Source organism: Tachyglossus aculeatus, chromosome 25 (genome assembly GCF_015852505.1).
Source record: "Tachyglossus aculeatus isolate mTacAcu1 chromosome 25, mTacAcu1.pri, whole genome shotgun sequence".
Classification (NCBI taxonomy): domain Eukaryota; kingdom Metazoa; phylum Chordata; class Mammalia; order Monotremata; family Tachyglossidae; genus Tachyglossus; species Tachyglossus aculeatus.
In genome coordinates, this window is record NC_052090.1 from 11,165,096 (window position 1) to 11,184,462 (window position 19,367).

Genomic DNA, 19,367 nt, shown 5'->3' on the forward strand with positions numbered 1-19,367 from the left:
CAGTTAACACATTCTGAGATCATTTTACTTGGGATTCACATGTCCACACTTTATGTGGAAGGTCTGTTTGAAAAGTTATATGAGAATCTTACTAGCTTGTAAGGTCCTTGAAAGTAGGTACTGTGCTTGCTAACTCTCTTGTACTCTTCCAAGTGCTTAGTACAGTGCTCTGCATGGAGTAATTGCATAATAAATACAATTGATAGATCACAAAAATTAGGACCTAACTGAATAATCAATCCCAAGCCAGTTTCCTGTTGCTCTGTCTTAGTGGACAGGAGATAGTCAGTGATCAGATAAACTCTTTTCAAATCTTTCTCCTCATCTGATGCCTTTATTATTGATGGACTTAATGTTTCTGGTAAATTGTTGTCTTTGGGAGATGTACTAACACTTTCAGGTCCTTGGGGGGCTGGAAAAGTCCAAAGCCCAGCCCAGAATAGGTGTAATTGATCCTTCTTCACTATGGGGATCAAGGCCATTACTCTAAAACTCAAAGTCAACGTAATCCCTTTCCTCTATTTAAGTAATTTAATAAAATTGGGTTTTTTAAAAAAGTTCCTGATGGCCGTTGGTAAAGGAAATAGCAAAGACCAAAAGGGAAGCTTTCAAAAAAAAAAAATCACCTGAGGTTCTTTCCGTTGGGAAACAGAATGGATCAGACCCTCATACATTTGGGTGGTGAGGATTTGTCTGTAAAGATTTGCCATCCTTAATTAGTAGTTGATCCAAAAGAGATCAATGTAGTATTGTCATTGCTGTAACAGTTGCTAATGACGACACAGACGATCGGGGCGGTGGTAGACTCTCCGAGACAGAGTGGGCGTCTGCGAGTCCATAGGTGGCTGCCCCTGAGGAGTAATTTGGGGGCTTTGAGAGGAATCCAGCAGCCCAGCTAAGAAGGCTGTCCCTGTCTGGATATTGAGGGAGGCTCCTGGACTCCGCTGTGATGAGCTGGGGCAGAATGGTGGGTTCATGCTGATGGTGTTTCGTACACCCGAGTGTTTGTTGAAGGTAGACTTCCTGGTAACTCCCTGAAAACAGCTGTGACATTAACTCCTCCTCTAAACTGTGAGTTTTTTGTGGACAGGGATCGGATCTACAACTTTATTGTATGGTGCTCTCCAAAACATTTAGTACAGTGTTCAATATGCACTAGGCACTCAATAAGTAAGAAGCAGCATGGCATAGTGGTAGAGCACGGGCCTAGGTTCCAATCCCAACTCTACCAAAGGCGTCCTGTGTCATCTTGGGCAAGTTACTGAACTGCTCTACGCCTCAGTTTCTTTCACTGTAAAATGGGACATCATGACCTAACATAACATAAGAGAAGCAGCGTGGCTCAATGGAAAGAGGAAGGGCTTTGGAGTCAGAAGTCATGGGTTCAAATGTCGGCTCTGCCAATTGTCAGCTGTGTGACTGAGCAAGTCACTTAACTTCTCTTTACCTCAGTTACCTCATCTGTAAAATGGGGATTAAGACTGTGAGCCCCCCATGGGACAACCTGATCACCTTGTAACCTCCCCAACGCTTAAAACAGTGCTTTGCACATAGTAAGCACTTAATAAATGCCATCATTATTATTATTATTATAACCTGTTCTCCCTCCTACTTAGACTGTGAGCCTCATGTGGGACAAGGATTGTGTTTGATCTGATGAGCTTGGTATCTACCCCAGCGCTTAGAAGGGTGCTTGACACATAGGAAATGCTTAACAAATTCCATAATAATAATGATGATGATGATAATACTTTGGATTTAAGAGGAGCAGATTGGAGCTCACCACATCCATCTCTTTCTCTTACATTCCCCTGGCTAGAGCTTCTCTGTTTGAAGCAGGAGGTAGGGAAAAATAAGGAGGGGGACAGAGAGAGCTTGTTCTGTTCACCTGTATCTCTGAAGGGAGCACTGTGAAGTCTTTGGAAACCTTGGGTCAGGTAATTGGAGCTCCCTTATCATCATCAGTGGTGTTTACTGAGCGCTCACTGTGTGCAGAGCACTGTACTGTGCTTGGGAGAGGACAGTACAACAGATTTAGCAGACCCATTCCCTGCCCACATTGAGCTTACTCGATGGTGATGTTCTCTTCTTTATAGCTTGGCCTAGTGGATAGAGCACAGGCCTGGGAGTTTGAAGGGCCTGGGTTCTAATTCTGGCTCCCCTGCTTGGCTGCTGTGTTACCTTGGGCAACTCATTTAACTTTTCTGTTCTTGTCACCTCATCTGTAAAATGGGCAGTAAGACTATGAGCCCCATGTGGGCTATGGACTGTGTCCAACCTGATTACCTTGTATTTCCCTCAGCACGTAGTACAACACCTAGCATGTTGTATGCACTTAACAAATACTTTTGGATAACCACAATCCTTTTTCTCCATCACCTACTTTGGGTCTTTGGTTTAGCAAGAGGGAAGTATCCGTGTCCTGCCCTACGCTATAGTAGTACCTGAATGTCCAGCACAAGAGGAAACTGAAACACCAAGAGTGGAAGAGATGTTAATGATATTGGAACATAAAGGGTTATGGAAAATAGAATTTAGAACTTGACCCTCTTGTAATATTTTAAATGTCCAAAATGCCATCGTCTATTTTATGGTAAACTAACTATGGTTTTTTTTTTTCTTTCTTTTAATTTATAACCTCGGATATCTCGGCCTTCCCATCCATCTTATTAGAAAGTAAGTATCTTTTAACAGATGGTTTGAATTTCGTAAGTGTTTTCTGAAATACATCATGTAAGAACATTGGAGTAATGATGACAAGCAGGCAGCCTAAAAGACAAATGCTTTTTATTTCTGTATTCAGTAACCTAATAACATTAGAGAGGGAAAATCGTAAAAATGACCAACTTGAAATAAAAGAAATTCATCTGATTTTCATAAGAACATAGAGCTAACTTCTTTACCACTGTTTGATAGGAAACTAAAATTGTTCCTTGGGATTAATGCGAGCTACTCTCCTAAATAAGCACTAGCTTCACTATTTAAGCTCTATAAAGTAAATACAGTGGTTAGGCATTGTTCAAAACATGGAAAAATCCCAGCATCTGCCCCGAAGCCTTTATGGGGAGTATAAAGTTCCAGTGCTCCCAAGCATTCTAGTGAAATCTCTTTTTCACAGAGCTAGCCTGGAAACCTTTTCAAGTCTCAGAATGCATTTTACAGTTGCTGGAGGGCCAAAAATTGGTAAAGATCAGGTAACGCTTCTGTAAGCAGTAGCCGTCTTGACTTCTCCTTGGTTTCCCTTCTGTCAGTTGCGTTTAATTCTGTTTTAATGCTTCTTTTATAGTCAACTGTTATTGCTTTAATTGTCTGAAGCTGAGTTGGCTTGAATTATAGTTACTTTGAACCAGTCCCTTTGTAAATATATCAGCAGTAAGAAGTGTGACAGTGTGGACAGATGATTATGAAGTTAGATTAAAACAACCACGCTGAATATCCTGTCATTTTTTTTTATATTTCCTGTTCTTGGTTTGTAATGTAGCACTAGCATCTTCCTGCCAACTTGCTCCTGAAAATCTACAATCTTGACAGTTTCGCGATATTGCGTGTCCAAAATTCTGGTGTATCCTTTGTAACCAGCTTTGAGTTATGCAAAGTATATCCCATGAAAAATATAGCTGGGGAGAGACTTGTTTAGCAGAGCCCAGCGAAACTCTGCACGGAATTGCGTGGTTTTTCATTTTTCATTGAAAGGTATTTCAAACAAGGTGAATTCAGTTGGCTTTAAAATAGTGTCCAAGCCCTTTCCCATCCAGCAGTTAATTATCAATGGATGGGAGGTAGAAGGGGCCAAGAAAAATGAAATCAAGTTTAAAAACAACTGTAACGAGACAGGCGCTAGAAAACGCAACTGCATATGGTGTTACTGCCTTTATCGTGCCCTCAGCCTCAGGGTCAATTTGCATTGTATTATGCTAGGCTAAAAACCCAATTCCGATCAGACTCGTGTCCTGGAAAATATAGGAAGCACTCTCAAAATCGTTATTTAGGTACTTATTTACAGACTTCCTTGATTCTGTACGGGCTTATGTTGAGTCAATATCTCTCATGTGTTAGTGCTGTAGAAATGGAGTTTGGGCTGTGACTAATTTTCATCTTTAAGTTGCCCAGTTGTGCATAGATAAAGACATTTGATTGATTATTTTGTAGCAAGCTCTTTATATAGAGAACCAGTAAGTTACATTTTCTAACTAGAGAAACACGCACTTAGGAAGATTAATGGACCATAGACTGATTTCTTTACTGAACATCTTCCACGTTGACTCAGAAACTCCGTACACGGTGGGGGCTTGTCCACAATTAAAGGAAAGAGAATTAGATTCAATCTTCCAGCCTGATGTGGGCAGTATATTAGGGACCAAAGTCTGAAGATGGAGCTCATACATACACTGTAATTTCTGTAAAGCAATTATTACAGTTTCTTGGAACAGGACAGTGTACTAGTTCCCATAGTAGTTCTGCAGCAAAATCTAAGCCTCTTCAGGCACAAAAATGTCACATTTTTCAGATTCTTGGGAAAGTTGAACATTTAGGAATAAATTCCATAAATATTGGCTGAGATTTGATTGCATCGTGTTCATAATCTATTTCATTTTGGCTCTGTAGGTTTTTATTTTTTTGCCTTTTTTTAAAATTGTATTTTAGGGGTCAGTGCTTTTCATCCAAGGCTATAATTCGTAGCTAAGAGGTTCTCAATCTCTGATGAAGTAGCTAAAGTAGCTCCGATCTGTCCATGCCTTCACTACAAACCATGTAGCAGAGAGGTATAGGCGCAGATAGGGTTAGCATTTGTTAACTTTTAAAATGAGTTCTTTGTCCTTCTTTTGTCACCTTTTTTCCTATGGCTACAACTGCCCTTGAACTCTGTCATTTTCAGTCATTCAGGTGCAGCTGATAAATTGTACCACTCTAAAACTGAGGTTTCATTGTGTTATTTGCGCAGTAGTTTCACAAATGTTTATACTTTGATTTCTGTAGAATTTGATGTGGGTTATATGCAGAAAACATAATTATAATTCAGATTTTTCTTTTTCCCTGGAGTCTATAGAACAGATGTATGTGATTAACTTGGGTGAAACTGGCCTGTTATTGTAATGTAGATGTTTTCAGGGTTGGGAGAGTTGTTGAAAAGGCCCGCATGGGTTTTCGTGGGTTTTTTTTTTTTTTAAAGACAAAGTGAACAGTTTTCCAGTCCATCTCAGATGATGTCACTGTTTCACAATTTTCTTTTGCAGTGGAACTTCCCCATTAGCCTGCCTGAATGCGATGCTTCACACTAACACTCGTGTAGGGGATGGAACCTTCTTCAAAATCCCTGGAAAATCGGGACTTTATGCACTCAGAGTAAGTTGGATTCTGTAGTATCAACTGTACTGTCTAGAGTAGTGGGTTTCACATATATACCCGAATGTTGAAAAGCAATTAGATGGGATGGGAGGAGGTGATCTGAATATTTTTCAACTGGTTTCAGATGTCTTAGAAATGGATTTATAATGTGAAAGAACATTCCTTTTCTCAGGAAGGGACTAGCCATCTGTTCTTGAGTCTGACAAACCTAAAAGAGAGAATTAGTTATTCCTTAATTGTTGGGTGTGAAAGAATGATAAATGGGTAGGATCTGAGAATGCAAGCCAGGAGCTCTGAAGAACCATTTATGAAGTGTGGATTTGGGGGGCAGGGATAGCAATGTATAAAAATAGTTCTAACAAGTATGCTACTTTGTAATTTGAAAGCGATCTAATCACTCTTCTAGAACATTTGCTGATTTATATTTCATACTTGAAAGTAAAGTGATTTAGATGAAATTTCTCAAGGCTTTATATTAAGAATGGATGGACTAAAAATCATTATTTCAGTTGAATTTCATTTTCTGCTATCTAAATTCAAGGAAAATCCTTTTCTCTGAACTATGATGTAGAGAACAATTGTGTACATTTTGAAACAATCAAAGCAGCTGAGTGTTCATGTGTTCCAAATTAAAAAAAGGCAGCAACTTTCATCAACAGTTGATGAACTGTGAATTGAGTTTATCAGGTCCCTTCTCAAAGGGCATGGGCTTTCTGAGCAAAAGCCACTGGTTTTTGGGATCAAGAAATTCAGAGTTGTTCTCTAGGCTACTGGATCCCAGGCAGGGGCTATAGTTTATAAACCTGAAAGTGACACAGGTGAAAGAAAGTGGATTTTCCCCCACTTGGCCGCAGTTCATCTACCACATTTAAGTCAGTGGTGCAAAATTTTCACTCTCAAATCAGCTTAACTCCCCTGTACCTCAGTTACCTCATCTATAAAATGGGTATTCAGACCATGAGCCATATATGGGACAGGGACTGTGTCCAACCTGTTTATGTTGTATTGACTCCAGAGCCCAGGACTCAGCACAGTGCCTGGCACATAGTAAGCACTTTACAAATACTATTAAAAAAAGTTAAATTTCCACAGAATGGGGTGGCATGGACATGGGAAAAAGATAAGGGGAAAGAAATAAAAAAATAAGCAAGAGGTGTCCTCGGCACCAACTTACTCTGGCATTTCCAAGGTGTGAATTTAGTCTATGACCCTCATCGGCGTTGGAGTTCTGATTCCTCAGTTGCTTGTTATGATTTGCTCCCAGAAGTTTTAGTTATGCCACCACTTCTTTCTTTGTTTCCAACCGTGCTCCAGAAAGAGGAATCTTCTGGCTCAGCTGATGGAACATTGGATTTAGGCTGCGAGTCTGAATTAGATGGCACGGAAATGGCGGAGGCAAGCAGTAGTAATGGAGAAGAAAATGGAGGTGGGTTTATCGACTTTCAGATTGCTCTGGTTCTGTCAAGCCTGCGTGTCACTTGCACAGCTGAGGAAGAGTCTGTTGGAAAATATTGATTGTGCAAATTTCGATTTGATGAAGTGGTCTTTATGGCAACGTTTTGGTTGCTCCATGTTCTTTTGGAGGGGTGGGCATGGAGGAAGACAAAAGAATTGTACTTTGCAAGTTCTTAGTACAATGCTCTGCACACAGTAAGCGCTCAATAAATACGATTGAATGAATGAATGAAAATGTGGGTTTTGTTTTCTGAAAGATGATACTGTTCAGTTTTCCCGGATTCTGATAAGAGAACATTTTTCAGTAAGAAAGAGATGAGAGCCCGGGTGCCTGGTGGGTCAGTTATTAGACTACGACCTGTAGTTTCTTTGTGCTTCTGCTGGTTCTCTGGGTCACCTTGGCTAAGGAGACAGACCAGCGTTGGGTTTGCAGCTGCTGAAGAGGCCGACTTGGTGCTGGGTGAGCAGCCCTAGGGATGTGATGCTCATTTCTAATGGGGAAGAGCCTAGGAGAGGTGTTCTGCTGTCTTTAACCCAGATTGTCGCCAAGATCCTCAGGTGAAGTCTCAAAGTCAGTACGGGCGGTGCCCGACCTGCAACACTTTGAATTATAACAATTGGCACTTGAGATGTTTCTGAATGCAGTCCTGTCTCAGCTTTATAACACATCTGGTTTGCCTTGACAACACTAGCTCTAGGGGTGAAGAAGTTAGGGGAAGGAGTGATATTTGGGAGCTGTGGGGAAATGGGGGAAAGTAGCAAAGTTCAAAGAGAGAGGTGGGTGGAAGGGGAGAGGCTGATCAATCGGTCGTTTTTATTGATTGCTGTGTGCAGGACACTGTCCTGAGTGCTTAGGGGAGTACAATAGAGTGGAATTGATAGGCAGACAGTAAAATTTACGGATATGGATGTAGTGCTATGAGGCCGAGGGTGGGAGGATTGCCAAGCAGAGTCACTGGGTGATAACTTGTACTTCTCAAGCGCTTAGTACAGTGCTCTGCACACAGTAAGCGCTCAATAAATGCAATTGAATGAATGAATGATAACAGTGATAACTGTGGTGTTTAGGTGCTTACTCCGTGTCCAGCACTGTTCTAAGTGATGGGGCAGATACAAGATAATCAGGTACCACATGGGGCTTACAGACTGAGTAGGAGGGAGAACAGGTGTAAAATTCCCATTTTGCAGATGAGGGAACTGAGACAAAAAGAAATGAAGTGGTTTAGATCACCCAGCAGACAAGTGATGGAACCGGGATTAGAACCTAGGTTCTCTGACTTTCTACGTGGGTGCTCTTGCCACTAGGCCATGCTGCAGCCAGCTACCTATCATGGCCTCTCTGTGACATAACATGAGTACATTAACGTATCTTTTCTGTAAATGACTGAATCCGCAATCCAGGATAACTTTAATGAAAGCAGAGTAATTGCTCAGGTTCAGGAACCGGTCCTCCATTAATGACATTATTCCCATGAGAAAGTTAATTCTGTTCGTTCTAATTATGACATTTTTCTCAGTATGAAAGACATTAATGGATGTAGAGCTGTAGAGTCATGGCTCGTTCTGTGGTTCCATAGCATTGTTTGGTTTTGAATATAGGGCTTTTTCTCCAAGTTGGACAGGCCTGTGCACTGAAACTGCGTAGTGAACCTTTCTTGGAATCAGGAGTTATATGGCTGGAGCCTACTACTCTCATGTTGCCCCATCCCCTTCCACGGGTGTGTTTCACTGCTGTCCCCAGAGTAAGCATTAGCGGCAATCCAACTGAAACTTTCAGTTGGGTTGGCACAGGAGTCAAGTCCCTCTGTAATTGTTCTAGTGAAGTCAGGGGACCGCTTTTCCTTTTCCCCTGCAACAACACTCATCCTTCCTCTTCTCTGCGCGCCCCACCCAAAGTGCATCCTCTCAGCAGAAGCTCGGATAAAGGAGTCTCTTTGTACTCATGGTGCCTCCCTAATCAAGGAGAGTAAGAAATCAGGCAGATCCATAGATCAGTCCACTTGTCTGTTTCACCCCCATACTTCCTTTAGGGAGTGCAAAGATGGCAGACCCCAAGACCTATAACACACAGCCACAGTGGTTGAAGTCAGCCTCTTATAAAAACCAATCCTCCTTGAAAGAAGGGACCGATCCCCACCTTGATGAATGGGCATCTCCTGCTATTTCGGAGCACGGTGGAGAGTGAGGGGATAGGAAGGATTTCCACAAACTGGGAATCCAGCGTCAGGGATGACAGAAAACACCTATTAACAGCAGCCGAAGGGAAGAGGTAGGAGTAGCAGGGCATTGCAGGCCATGTCCAAGCCAAAGAAATTGGCTTTCTGGGCTGGGAGGAAGCACAGTCTTCCCAGGGTTGAGCCAATCTATAGGACCGTAGAAATTTTTTATGCCGACTTGGGCAGTTTATAAACAAAGCATTCCATATTTTGGGAAGACATTTTCTAAATGCTTTGCCGAAAAACTTCTTTTCTGTATGGGGGAAAAAATACTAATGTTTCCACTGCACAGGAAACAGCTACTCATTCATTTTTTATCCCTTTTGAGTGTTTGGTGCTGTTGAACTCTGACATCCAAAATGCTTCTCATGTTAATAAGAATCAGGCTCACAGACAAAAGCAACAGGTTCAGATTTTGCAAGTTAAGCTCTAGAGATCAAAGACTGATATAGATGAAGTACTTGATATATCTGTGTTGACAACCAATGACAATTTATGTCAATACTGGTATAGATCTGTCACCCAAAGAAAACATTTATAATTTTAGAAGGTATATTAGTCAGAGATTTTTTGTGTGTGTGTGTGTTTGGCGGGGATTGGGGAGGGGGGTTTGCTAAGGGTGGCTTTCTTGATTGCCTCAGTACCTTAAAGGATTCCTCACACATTTCCTCCTAGAGATGGCCTGCCATTATGTAGAACCTTTACACATTTTCTGTTTGAAATATGACAATCAGCAGAGGACCTCCCCCTTTAATCCTCACATTTCCCCCTCAAATCCAGGCAACAGAAAAACATCTTGCTTTTGAAGTCTGGATATTTATTTTGTTTGACATAAGACTCATCTTTGCCATTTTTTTCAAAGTAACAGCACTGCAAACAACACTCAACTCCCTAACAAAGGACATTCCTTGGGTACCCATGGGCCCCATATTAGGCTTGGTAGCAACCCTGTCACCTGTTATTGAACATCATGATAATGGTGTTATCCTCACAAAGGACACCTGTACAAGTTTTTAAAATTGGGCATTTTGGAGCAGTTCTTGAGAAACTGGGGAGAGCACCATTTTTTTTCTTGTCTACTTATTGTTAACAACAATAACTCTAAGGGCCCAAAGAGCCCTCTGGTTTGGGGCTGCAGTATTTCCAAAAGTCTTCATTGGACCCCTTATAAAATATATGCACCCCATGCCTTGGTTATTAGCTCTGAGGGAAAGTAATTATTCCCAACATCAGAAAAGCGTGGCTCTGATTTAATGCTTTCTAGCTGTTTGGGAATGGGGTAATTTGTTTTATTATCTTAATACTATATCGTCCCAGTGACTGTTTTCATGAGACAAGGAGGCAAAAGTGAAAATCATGCCAGGCACTGCAAGCGTCAACAAGAGGTGGCCTTTTTTTTGTGCACAAAGTGGCTGGGGTTGTGGGTGCCGCACTGGCCTCTTCCCTCACATTCACTCATGGATGAATTTCACTGTCGAGGTGTCTTGAAATACAGAGGACAACTACGTTTCGTGAACTTGAGGGGATTTGTGAAGCGGTCCTTTTCAGAAATTTAAAATCTATCCTGTGGAGAGTGATTTGTGCAGATGCATCAGGTGCACAAGGGCGAAAGCACTTTCGTGAATGTTAGCCCCCCAGCATCAACAGTGACTTTTTCTTGGAGGCAGTTCTTTCCGCAGTTTGTGCCAGGTCTTCAAGGGAATGATGAGACCCACGAGCAGATAACCAAAGGAGTTGTTGAACTGGGAAGGTGACAGTTTATAAATGAATAATGCGTATGTCAATGAGATAAGCAGCATGGCTTAGTGGAAAGAGCACGGGCTTTGGAGTCAGAGGTCATGGGTTTGAATTCTGGTTCTGCCACATGTCTTTTATGTGACCTTGGGCAAGTCACTTAACTTTTCTAAGCTTCAGTTACCTCATCTGTAAAATGGGGATTAAGACTGTGAGCCCCCCTTGGGGCAACTTGATCACCTTGTATCCCCCCGAGCGCTTTTCACATAGCGGTTACCAAATGCCATCATTATCATTACTAGATAATTATACTTCATTCAGAGGAATTGTTGTCCAATAAGGACCTCATTGGCCTTCAATGATCCCAGCTGACAAAGCAAGATGCAACCTTTGACAATTTGCATCTTTCACACATTTTAAGCCACATAACTTGATTGTGAACCCTCATATCACCGATGGTGTGTCCTTCCAGGTCCTCTCTTTGTACCCCCCATCCTCTTTATTCTCACTACTCATCCCACCAAGTCCCCCAGCTTCCTTTGGCACCTCACGCCTGTCCCTTTTTCCCCACCCACCCTCCGTATCCTCTTCACCACCCCCCACCATTATTCCCTGGGCCCACCTCCCATGACTCAGTATCACTGTGGTCTGCAGAAACTCCAGCTCATCATGGACAAACTCTGCTTCAACCTCAGTTTTCCTGGCCCGCTTATTGTCCTTGCCATCACTGAGAGCTGGCTCACACCTGATGGTATTGTCTCCCCTGCCTCACTCTGTTACAGGGACCACATCATCTCCCACATTCCCTGTCTCAAGGGAACAGTGGGAGGAGCCAGCCTACTTCTCTTCCCCCATAGTCATTTTTGCTCTAGGCTGCCTCTTTTCTTTCCCTTTCTCCCTCTCTCCTTCCCTCCCTCTCTCCAGGTATTGTGTGAAGGGCTGGGATAGAAGCTATTCAGGTTGAACGCAGTCCATGACCCACTTGGAGGTCAGTCTTAATCCCCATTTTACAGATGAAGGAAGTGAGACACAGAGAAATGAAATGACTTACCCAAAGTCACACAACAATTAAGTGGTGGAGCTGGGATTAGAGCCCAGGTCATTTCGACTCCCAGGCTCATTCTCTATTCATTAGACCACACTGCTTCTCTTCTTTTGAATCCCACATCAACCACCTCTGGCACCCGGTACACATATTAGTTGCTGTTATCATTATTATTACTATTGTATTAAGCTCTTTGTGTCAGGCACTGTTGTAAGTGCTGGGGTAGGTACAAGTTAAACAGGTTGTACACAGTTCCTGTCCTACAAGAGGCTCAGTCTGAGCCTCTTAATCCCCATTAGAGTTGAGAAAACTGGGGGACAGAGAAGTAAAGTGACTTGCCCAGTGTCCACAGCAGGCAGGTGACAGAGCCAGGTTTAGAACCCATGTCCTCTGACTCGCAGGCCATGCTCTTTCCTTTAAAGAGCAGCGTGGCTTAGTGGAAAGAGCACAGGCTTGGGAGTCAGAGGTCATGGGTTCTAATCCCGGCGCCATCACTTGTCAGCTGTGTGACTTTGGGCAAGTCACCTTACTTCTCTGTACCTCAGTTCCCTCATCTGGAAAATGGGGATTAAGACTGCAAGCCCCATGTGGGACAACCTGATTACCTTGTATGTACCTCCGCGCTTAGAACAGTGCTTAGTAAGTGCTTAACAAGTGCCATCATTTAGGCCATGCTGCTTCTCATATTTGAATAATAGACCCATCCTTATTTTGGAGGAGGAAATATTAGGTGGGATTTTTATATCATATAATTGCTTCTCCTTGATTTTGACACGATGGTTATCTTTGCTTATGCTGCAGTCCCTCTCTTTCATCCACACTCCCATCGTTGATCAATCCAATTCCAGGCAAAAAAAAGGTCTTTGCCCGAATTTGTTTTTTAAAATGTTATGTAGCCATTGGAGCCATCAATATTATTAGCTATGTATTTTTTAATGCACCGTATTCCTCCTTCTTGCCCTCCTTCCCAAGAAATAGACTAGATTGTTTTATGGATTATTTGCAGACACCTGTCCCCTGCCAATGTAAACACCTCACTGATGTATGAAACATAGTCTCTGGAGTTTTGCCAGCACTTTTCTAAAGTAGAGAGTTTGGGCTCATTCCCTACCCTACTGTCTTTGGTAAGCAGCAGCAGCAAGAGCCAGAGTACTGCAGGGTTTTTTTTTTGTTTGTTTGTTTTTTTATGGTTCTGGTTAAGCATTATTGTGTGCCAAATGCTATACCTAGTATTGGGATGTCGTGTCTTAAGCTATCAAGTCGTCTCTGACCCATAGCGATGCCACGGACACACCTCTCCCAGTACGCCCCACCTATTTCTGCCATGGTTCTGGTAGTATTGGGATAGATACAAGATGGACACAGTCCCTGTCCCACATGGGGCTCACAGTCTGTTGGAAGAAGGAGGATTTAATCCCCATTTTACAGATGAAGTAATTGAGGCACAGAGAAGTGAAGTGACTTGTCCAAAGCCACATAGCAGGCCTTGAGAAGCAGCATGGTCTAGTGGATAGAGCACAGACCTGTAAGTCAGAAGGACCTGTGTTCTAGCCCTGGCTTTACCACTTGTCTGCTTTGTGACCTTGGGAATGTCACTTCTCTGTGCCTTAGTTATCTCATCTGTAAATTGAGGATGAAGACTGTGAGGCCCATGTGGGATATGGAGTGTGTCCACTTTAATTAGCTTGTATGTACCCTGGCGCTTAGTACAGTGCATGGCGCATAGTAAGTGCTTAAAAAATACAACACATAATAATTTTTAAAAAGGCAGGCAAGTGGCAAAGCCAGGATTAAAATCAAGGCCTGTGGCCTATGCTGTTTCCACTAGGCCATGCTGCTTCTGCAGTTCACGTATTACCACAGGTCACAGGGAAGGAGCCCAGTGGTTCCAGATGGCCACTTCTCACTGGGGCAGGCCACGAGAGAAGCATCTAATCCAGCCCGACCACCTCGTAGAAATGAACTGAATAGTGATGTCACCGGTGGAGGAGGCTGAGATGGTGATAATGGAGTGCAGAGAGTGCGTTAATTCTTTGAATTCCATTTGAACTCTTTGAGGGCAGACATCATGCCTCCTAAGTCTCTGGTAATCTTCCAACTGCTTAGTAAGTGGTCAGCATAGAGAAAGCACTCAATAAGTACAATTGATGGATTGTTAACTGGCATGTGAAGCCAAAGTGAATTTGAAGTGGTTGAAGACTTCCAAATGGAAGTGACCCAAGGGCAGGAGAAAATACAGAATTGGCGAACAAGTGAGAGGTCCATAAAAGTGGGGCGCCTTTCAGAATGCTGATTATCCATCCATTTATATGAAAGAGTAGGTATTGCTGTATGTGGTGCCAGCCTTGAAAAAAATACGCTGACTGTAAATCACTAGGTGCTCAGTGACTTGACTGCTTCCTTCCTCTTCTCCATCTCACCTTTCAAGCAGTTGGGGAACGTTTTTTTTTTTTTTTTTTCATTTTGCTTTTTTTGTCCTTGCTTCCTTCCTTTAACGTGGCGGATAGCCTGAGAGCTAGGCCAGTGAGGAAAAGTACGTTCCCTTGGGCCTCACCCGCATCAACCTCCTTCCTTCCTTCATCCGGTTCACTGCTCGCCCACCAGAGCCTCCGCTGTAAGCAGCCCAGATGTTCAAAGGGCTGTGCGCCGGAGTGGGAGAGCCCATGGAGCACGTTGGCTGCATTGAAGATTCCCCTGACACTCTTCCTACACACCCAGAGCAGATCGTCTTCCTGCCTCCCTTCACATTCAGGAGAGACAGCAAGGGCCAAAGCCCTCCACAGAAGTGGAAGCCAAGCAGCTTGAGCTACACCCCCTCGGCCTTGGGTCGACTGCAGTTAAGGATTTCCTCAGTTGCCGTTCTTTGGCCCGATTTTTTTTTGCTGAGAAATGGGCTTTGGGTGTTGGCTTTCCTCAGCAATCTAATGTTGAAACACTGCTCTGTCCACTTGTCTGCTTTGTGGCCTCGGGCACCTTGCTTAAGTTTTTTCTTGTGTCTGTTACCTCATCTGTAAAGTGGGGATTGTCCTCCTCCCTCTGACGTAGACTCTGAGCCTCATGTGGGTAGATGATCTTGTATCTATCCTAGTGTTTTGTACATAGTAAGTACTTAAATGCTGTAAAAAAAAAAAAAAACCACCCAAAACCACTTGGTATGTGCCAGGCTCTGTACTAAGTGCTGGGGTGGATACAAACGAATAAGGTTGGACACAGTCCATGTCCCATATGGGCCTCACAAATGAGGTAACTGAGGCACAGAGAAGTTAAGGGACTTTCTCACGGTCACATAGTAGACAGATGGTGGAGTCAGAATTAGAGTCCAAGTTCTTGTGATTCCCAGGCCTATGCTCTATCCACTTGGCCAAACTATTTCCATTAAAGAAAAGTCTGTGGGTCACTTCTTTCCAGGATCATGAGCTCCTTGAGGGCTGGGGTGTGTCATTGACTTTTTATTAAGTATTCCCCGGGACCTAGTACAGTGCAGAAGAATCATTCGGCCCCTCTTTAAATGGCACTGTTGGGACCCTTGGAATTAGCGGCTACATCAGAATACTAATGGAGGTGAGATGTGACACTTTTTGTGTCTGGGATTTTCTTTCTCACCACTTCGCATGGCTAGCAGCAAACCTCTGGGTTCTCTGTTATGAGGCCCCAGCTTTGTAGCATTGGTAAAGGCTAGAACTCCAAAGGGAATGTATTTTGTATAGAGGGTCTGTTAGATCACCAAACCCAGAGAAGCCTAGCTTCTCTCTTGCGTGTGCTCTATGTTCCAGGGCTATGTGCTGCTGCTGTTGCTGATTGCTTATTACTGCTAATATGCCATTTATGTTCTTAAGAATGCAGTTCTTTTGACATTGATGGTGCTCACATCCAGCTCTACCTGTAACTTCCCTGCCCCTTGGTCAACAAGGTATAATTCCCTGTTTCGTCTTTTTTTCTTCCTAACATTTTCTTTTCGTTAATGGTTTTTATTAAATGCTTACCAGGTGCTAAGCACTGGGAGAGACCCGGGACCAGCAGGTTGGTCACAGTCTAAGAAGATGGCAGTGTTCTGTCTGGGTTGGTTTGGCCAAGCTCTGCCTGGAAATGACTATTTGACCTCTCCAGGTCTCATCAAACTCTTGGTAGAGGGTTTAGCCCATACTAAGTGCTGAACAAATGCCATTATTATTGTTGTTGTTATTATTGTTAGTAGAATGGCATCTCCAAGGTCATCCTCCCCTTCAAAAATTGGATCATCATTATGGCTGGGGCTCAACCAATCAAGGAGCTCCCATTTTACATTCCCTTATTATGAGGTGCTCACTGTCCCCCGTATAGCCCCTCTTGAGAGTGTGTCCTTGGACAGCCCTCACCTTATATTAACTGGAGTTCGGGATTCCAAAATTTCCATTCTCCAAGCAGGCCAGAAAACGAAGGCTTTTCTATAGTTGCCTTCAATTTTGACATGGAATTTGCCCCAGAAATTGTTTCAGACAGATGAGATCTGTGTCCCTGTTTAGTGACAGAACATACGTCTATGGAAAATGCCATCTTGGCTTAGACTACTGGTTAGTCCAATTCTGTATACTTTCTCCAAGTGTGGCAGTGGTTTGCTTGGGAGAATTGTGGGAGGGTTGCTTACCTTGACAGCCATTCTCGTGGTTAGGGATATGATGATTTCTTCCTGAAACCTGCAGGTATTTGAAGATTTTGTAGTTGTGGGGGCAGAGGAAGGGCTGGAAGAAGGGTGGAAGTTGTTTTGTTACCAATTTCTGGTGTATATATGTATATACCTCCGCTCCTCCACCACTAATCTCCTCACTGTACCTCGCTCTCTCCTGTCCCGCCATCGACCCCCGGCCCACGTCATCCCCCGGGCCTGGAATGCCCTCCCTCTGCCCATCCACCAAGCTAGCTCTCTTCCTCCCTTCAAGGCCCTGCTGAGAGCTCACCTCCTCCAGGAGGCCTTCCCAGACTGAGCCCCTTCTTTCCTCTCCCCCTCGTCCCCCTCTCCATCTCCCCGTCTTACCTCCTTCCCTTCCCCACAGCACCTGTATATATGTATATATGGTTGTACATATTTATTACTCTATTTATTTATTTATTTTACTTGTACATTTCTATCCTACTTATTTTATTTTGTTGGTATGTTTGGTTCTGTTCTCTGTCTCCCCCTTTTAGACTGTGAGCCCACTGTTGGGTAGGGACTGTCTCTATGTGATGCCAATTTGTACTTCCCAAGCGCTTAGTACAGTGCTCTGCACATAGTAAGCGCTCAATAAATACGATTGATTGATTGATTGATTGATATATATATATACACATACATTTTTTTTGCACCCCACTTTAAAAATATTTTTCCTTTCACACGCTCTTTGCAACAATTCAGATTTCCTTTCCGGCAATCTCTTCCTCTCTTTCTTCCACCAGAAAACAAAAGAAAATGTTCAAAGCATAAACATGAACCAGAAGAATGAAGAACTCGGGTGCTAGGAGGGAGGGAATGAAGAGGTGGAATTGATCCAATGGGGGTGTAAATGATAACTTTAGTGGGGGTTGAAATTGAAAAACTTCTTTCCTTTAAAAATAATCTAGAAAATCCATAACTTACTCCTGGAGTTTCTTTCCTTTTCCTGGTAAAATCCCTCAAGGATTGTGAGCTCTGCTGAGGCGGGTGGGAAGGACTGGAATTCCGGCCACAGAAAGCAGGAAGCTTGTATCCTCTTCAGCCGCCCTTCCCCCGCCTCTGCTGTGAGGCAGGATTTCAGCATATCTAGGAGAGAACGTGCCCGGGATTTTTTTTAAATTGGAGAATCCATTTCAGCATTTCCAGAAATGGAGCCGAGTGGATTGAAGCTAGATAAGTTGGGTCCCAGCTTCCTAACCTGTTCACTTGAAAGACAGGCAGGCGGGTGTTCACATATGTCTTTCAGACAGAAATCAGTGTTCGTAGCATTCACACCTATTCTCTGGAATAGAAGGTTGATTGAGAATAAGCTCTTTTAGAATAATATTCTCACACTTTCCTCTCCTGGGAATTGGTCAGAAACCATACTTGTGGTTCAGATTGCTGGTTTCAAGTTGAGCTTGAGTTTTGAAGGCATTCTGAAGACATTCAGCCTCTGTATGTTGCCAACTTGTACTTCCCAAGCGCTTAGTACAGTGCTCTGCACACAGTAAGCGCTCAATAAATGCGATTGAATGAATGAATGAATTCAGGATTCTGGGATTGGAGGAGCTAAGGAATAGAGTTCCCAGATGATTTTTGCAGCTTTGTTCTCTGCCCCATGTACTCTCCTCTAGAACTTTTTGCTAGGATCCCATCCTACTCACTGATTTCTTAGAGTTCTGAGGAAGAAAACCTGGGAATCAATCAAAAATATTTTTTGAAAGCCTGTGGTGTGCAGAGTGTAATAATAATAATAATAATAATAATGGCATTTGTTAAGCGCTTACTATGTGCCAAGCACTGTTCTAAAAGCTGGGGGAGACACAAGATAATCATGTTGTCCCAATTGGGCTCACGGTCTTATTCCCCATAATAATAATAATAATGTTGGTATTTGTCAAGCGCTTACTATGTGCCAAGCACTGGGGTAGACACAAGATCATCAGGTTGTCCCATGCAGGGCTCACAGTCTTCATCCCCATTTTACAGATGAGGTAACTGAGGCCCAGAGAAGTGAAGTGACTTGTCCAAAGTCACACAGCTGACAAGTGGCGGAGCCGGGATTAGAACCCATGAACTCTGACTCCCAAGCCTGTTCTCTTTCCACTGGGCCACGCTGCTTCTCACGCCTAGTGTACTAGGCGTACAGTTAATAGAGGTCACTCCTGACCTAAAGGAACTTGCAGTCTAGTGGGAGAGAAAGACACTTGATTGGGTGTGTACTTGAAGCCGCAGAGTTTGTCTTTTTATGTGCAGGCAGTCTGACCTAGCAGAAGGTTTGTTTCTGCAGCTAGCCTTTCCTGTTTAGTCCAAAGACAGGGTCAGTGCACCACCACCACCTTCATTCACCACTGCTTTATGTGGAAGGCTGTGGGATCAGGGCCTGAGCCCCCATCCACAGTCCTCCCTCTTTTCCTCCTGCTGTTTGCCATCAGGCAGAAACTCCTCACCCTGGGCTTCAAGGCTGTCCATCACCTCGCCCCCTCCTACCTCACCTCCCTTCTCTCCTTCTACTGCCCAGCCCGCACCCTCCGCTCCTCCACCGCTAATCTCCTCACCGTACCTCGCTCTCGCCTGTCCCGCCGTCGACCCCCGGCCCACGTCATCCCCCGGGCCTGGAATGCCCTCCCTCTGCCCATCCGCCAAGCTAGCTCTCTTCCTCCCTTCAAGGCCCTGCTGAGAGCTCACCTCCTCCAGGAGGCCTTCCCAGACTGAGCCCCTTCTTTCCTCTCCCCCTCGTCCCCCTCTCCATCCCCCCGTCTTACCTCCTTCCCTTCCCCACAGCACCTGTATATATGTATATATGGTTGTACATATTTATTACTCTGTTTATTTATTTATTTATTTTACCTGTACACTTCTGTCCTACTTATTTTATTTTGTTGGTATGTTTGGTTCTGTTCTCTGTCTCCCCCTTTTA

General features: G+C 43.6%; 1 protein-coding gene across 1 annotated transcript in view; it reads left to right on the forward strand.

Annotated features, from left to right (window-relative positions):
- Positions 1-19,367, forward strand: part of ASXL3 (ASXL transcriptional regulator 3) — a 130,901-nt gene that overhangs the window by 49,986 nt on the left and 61,548 nt on the right. Inside the window, exons 4-5 of the mRNA XM_038766520.1 lie at positions 5,235-5,343; positions 6,661-6,772. Coding sequence (XP_038622448.1) covers positions 5,235-5,343; positions 6,661-6,772 — 221 coding nt within the window. The remainder of the gene's footprint in view (positions 1-5,234; positions 5,344-6,660; positions 6,773-19,367) is intronic.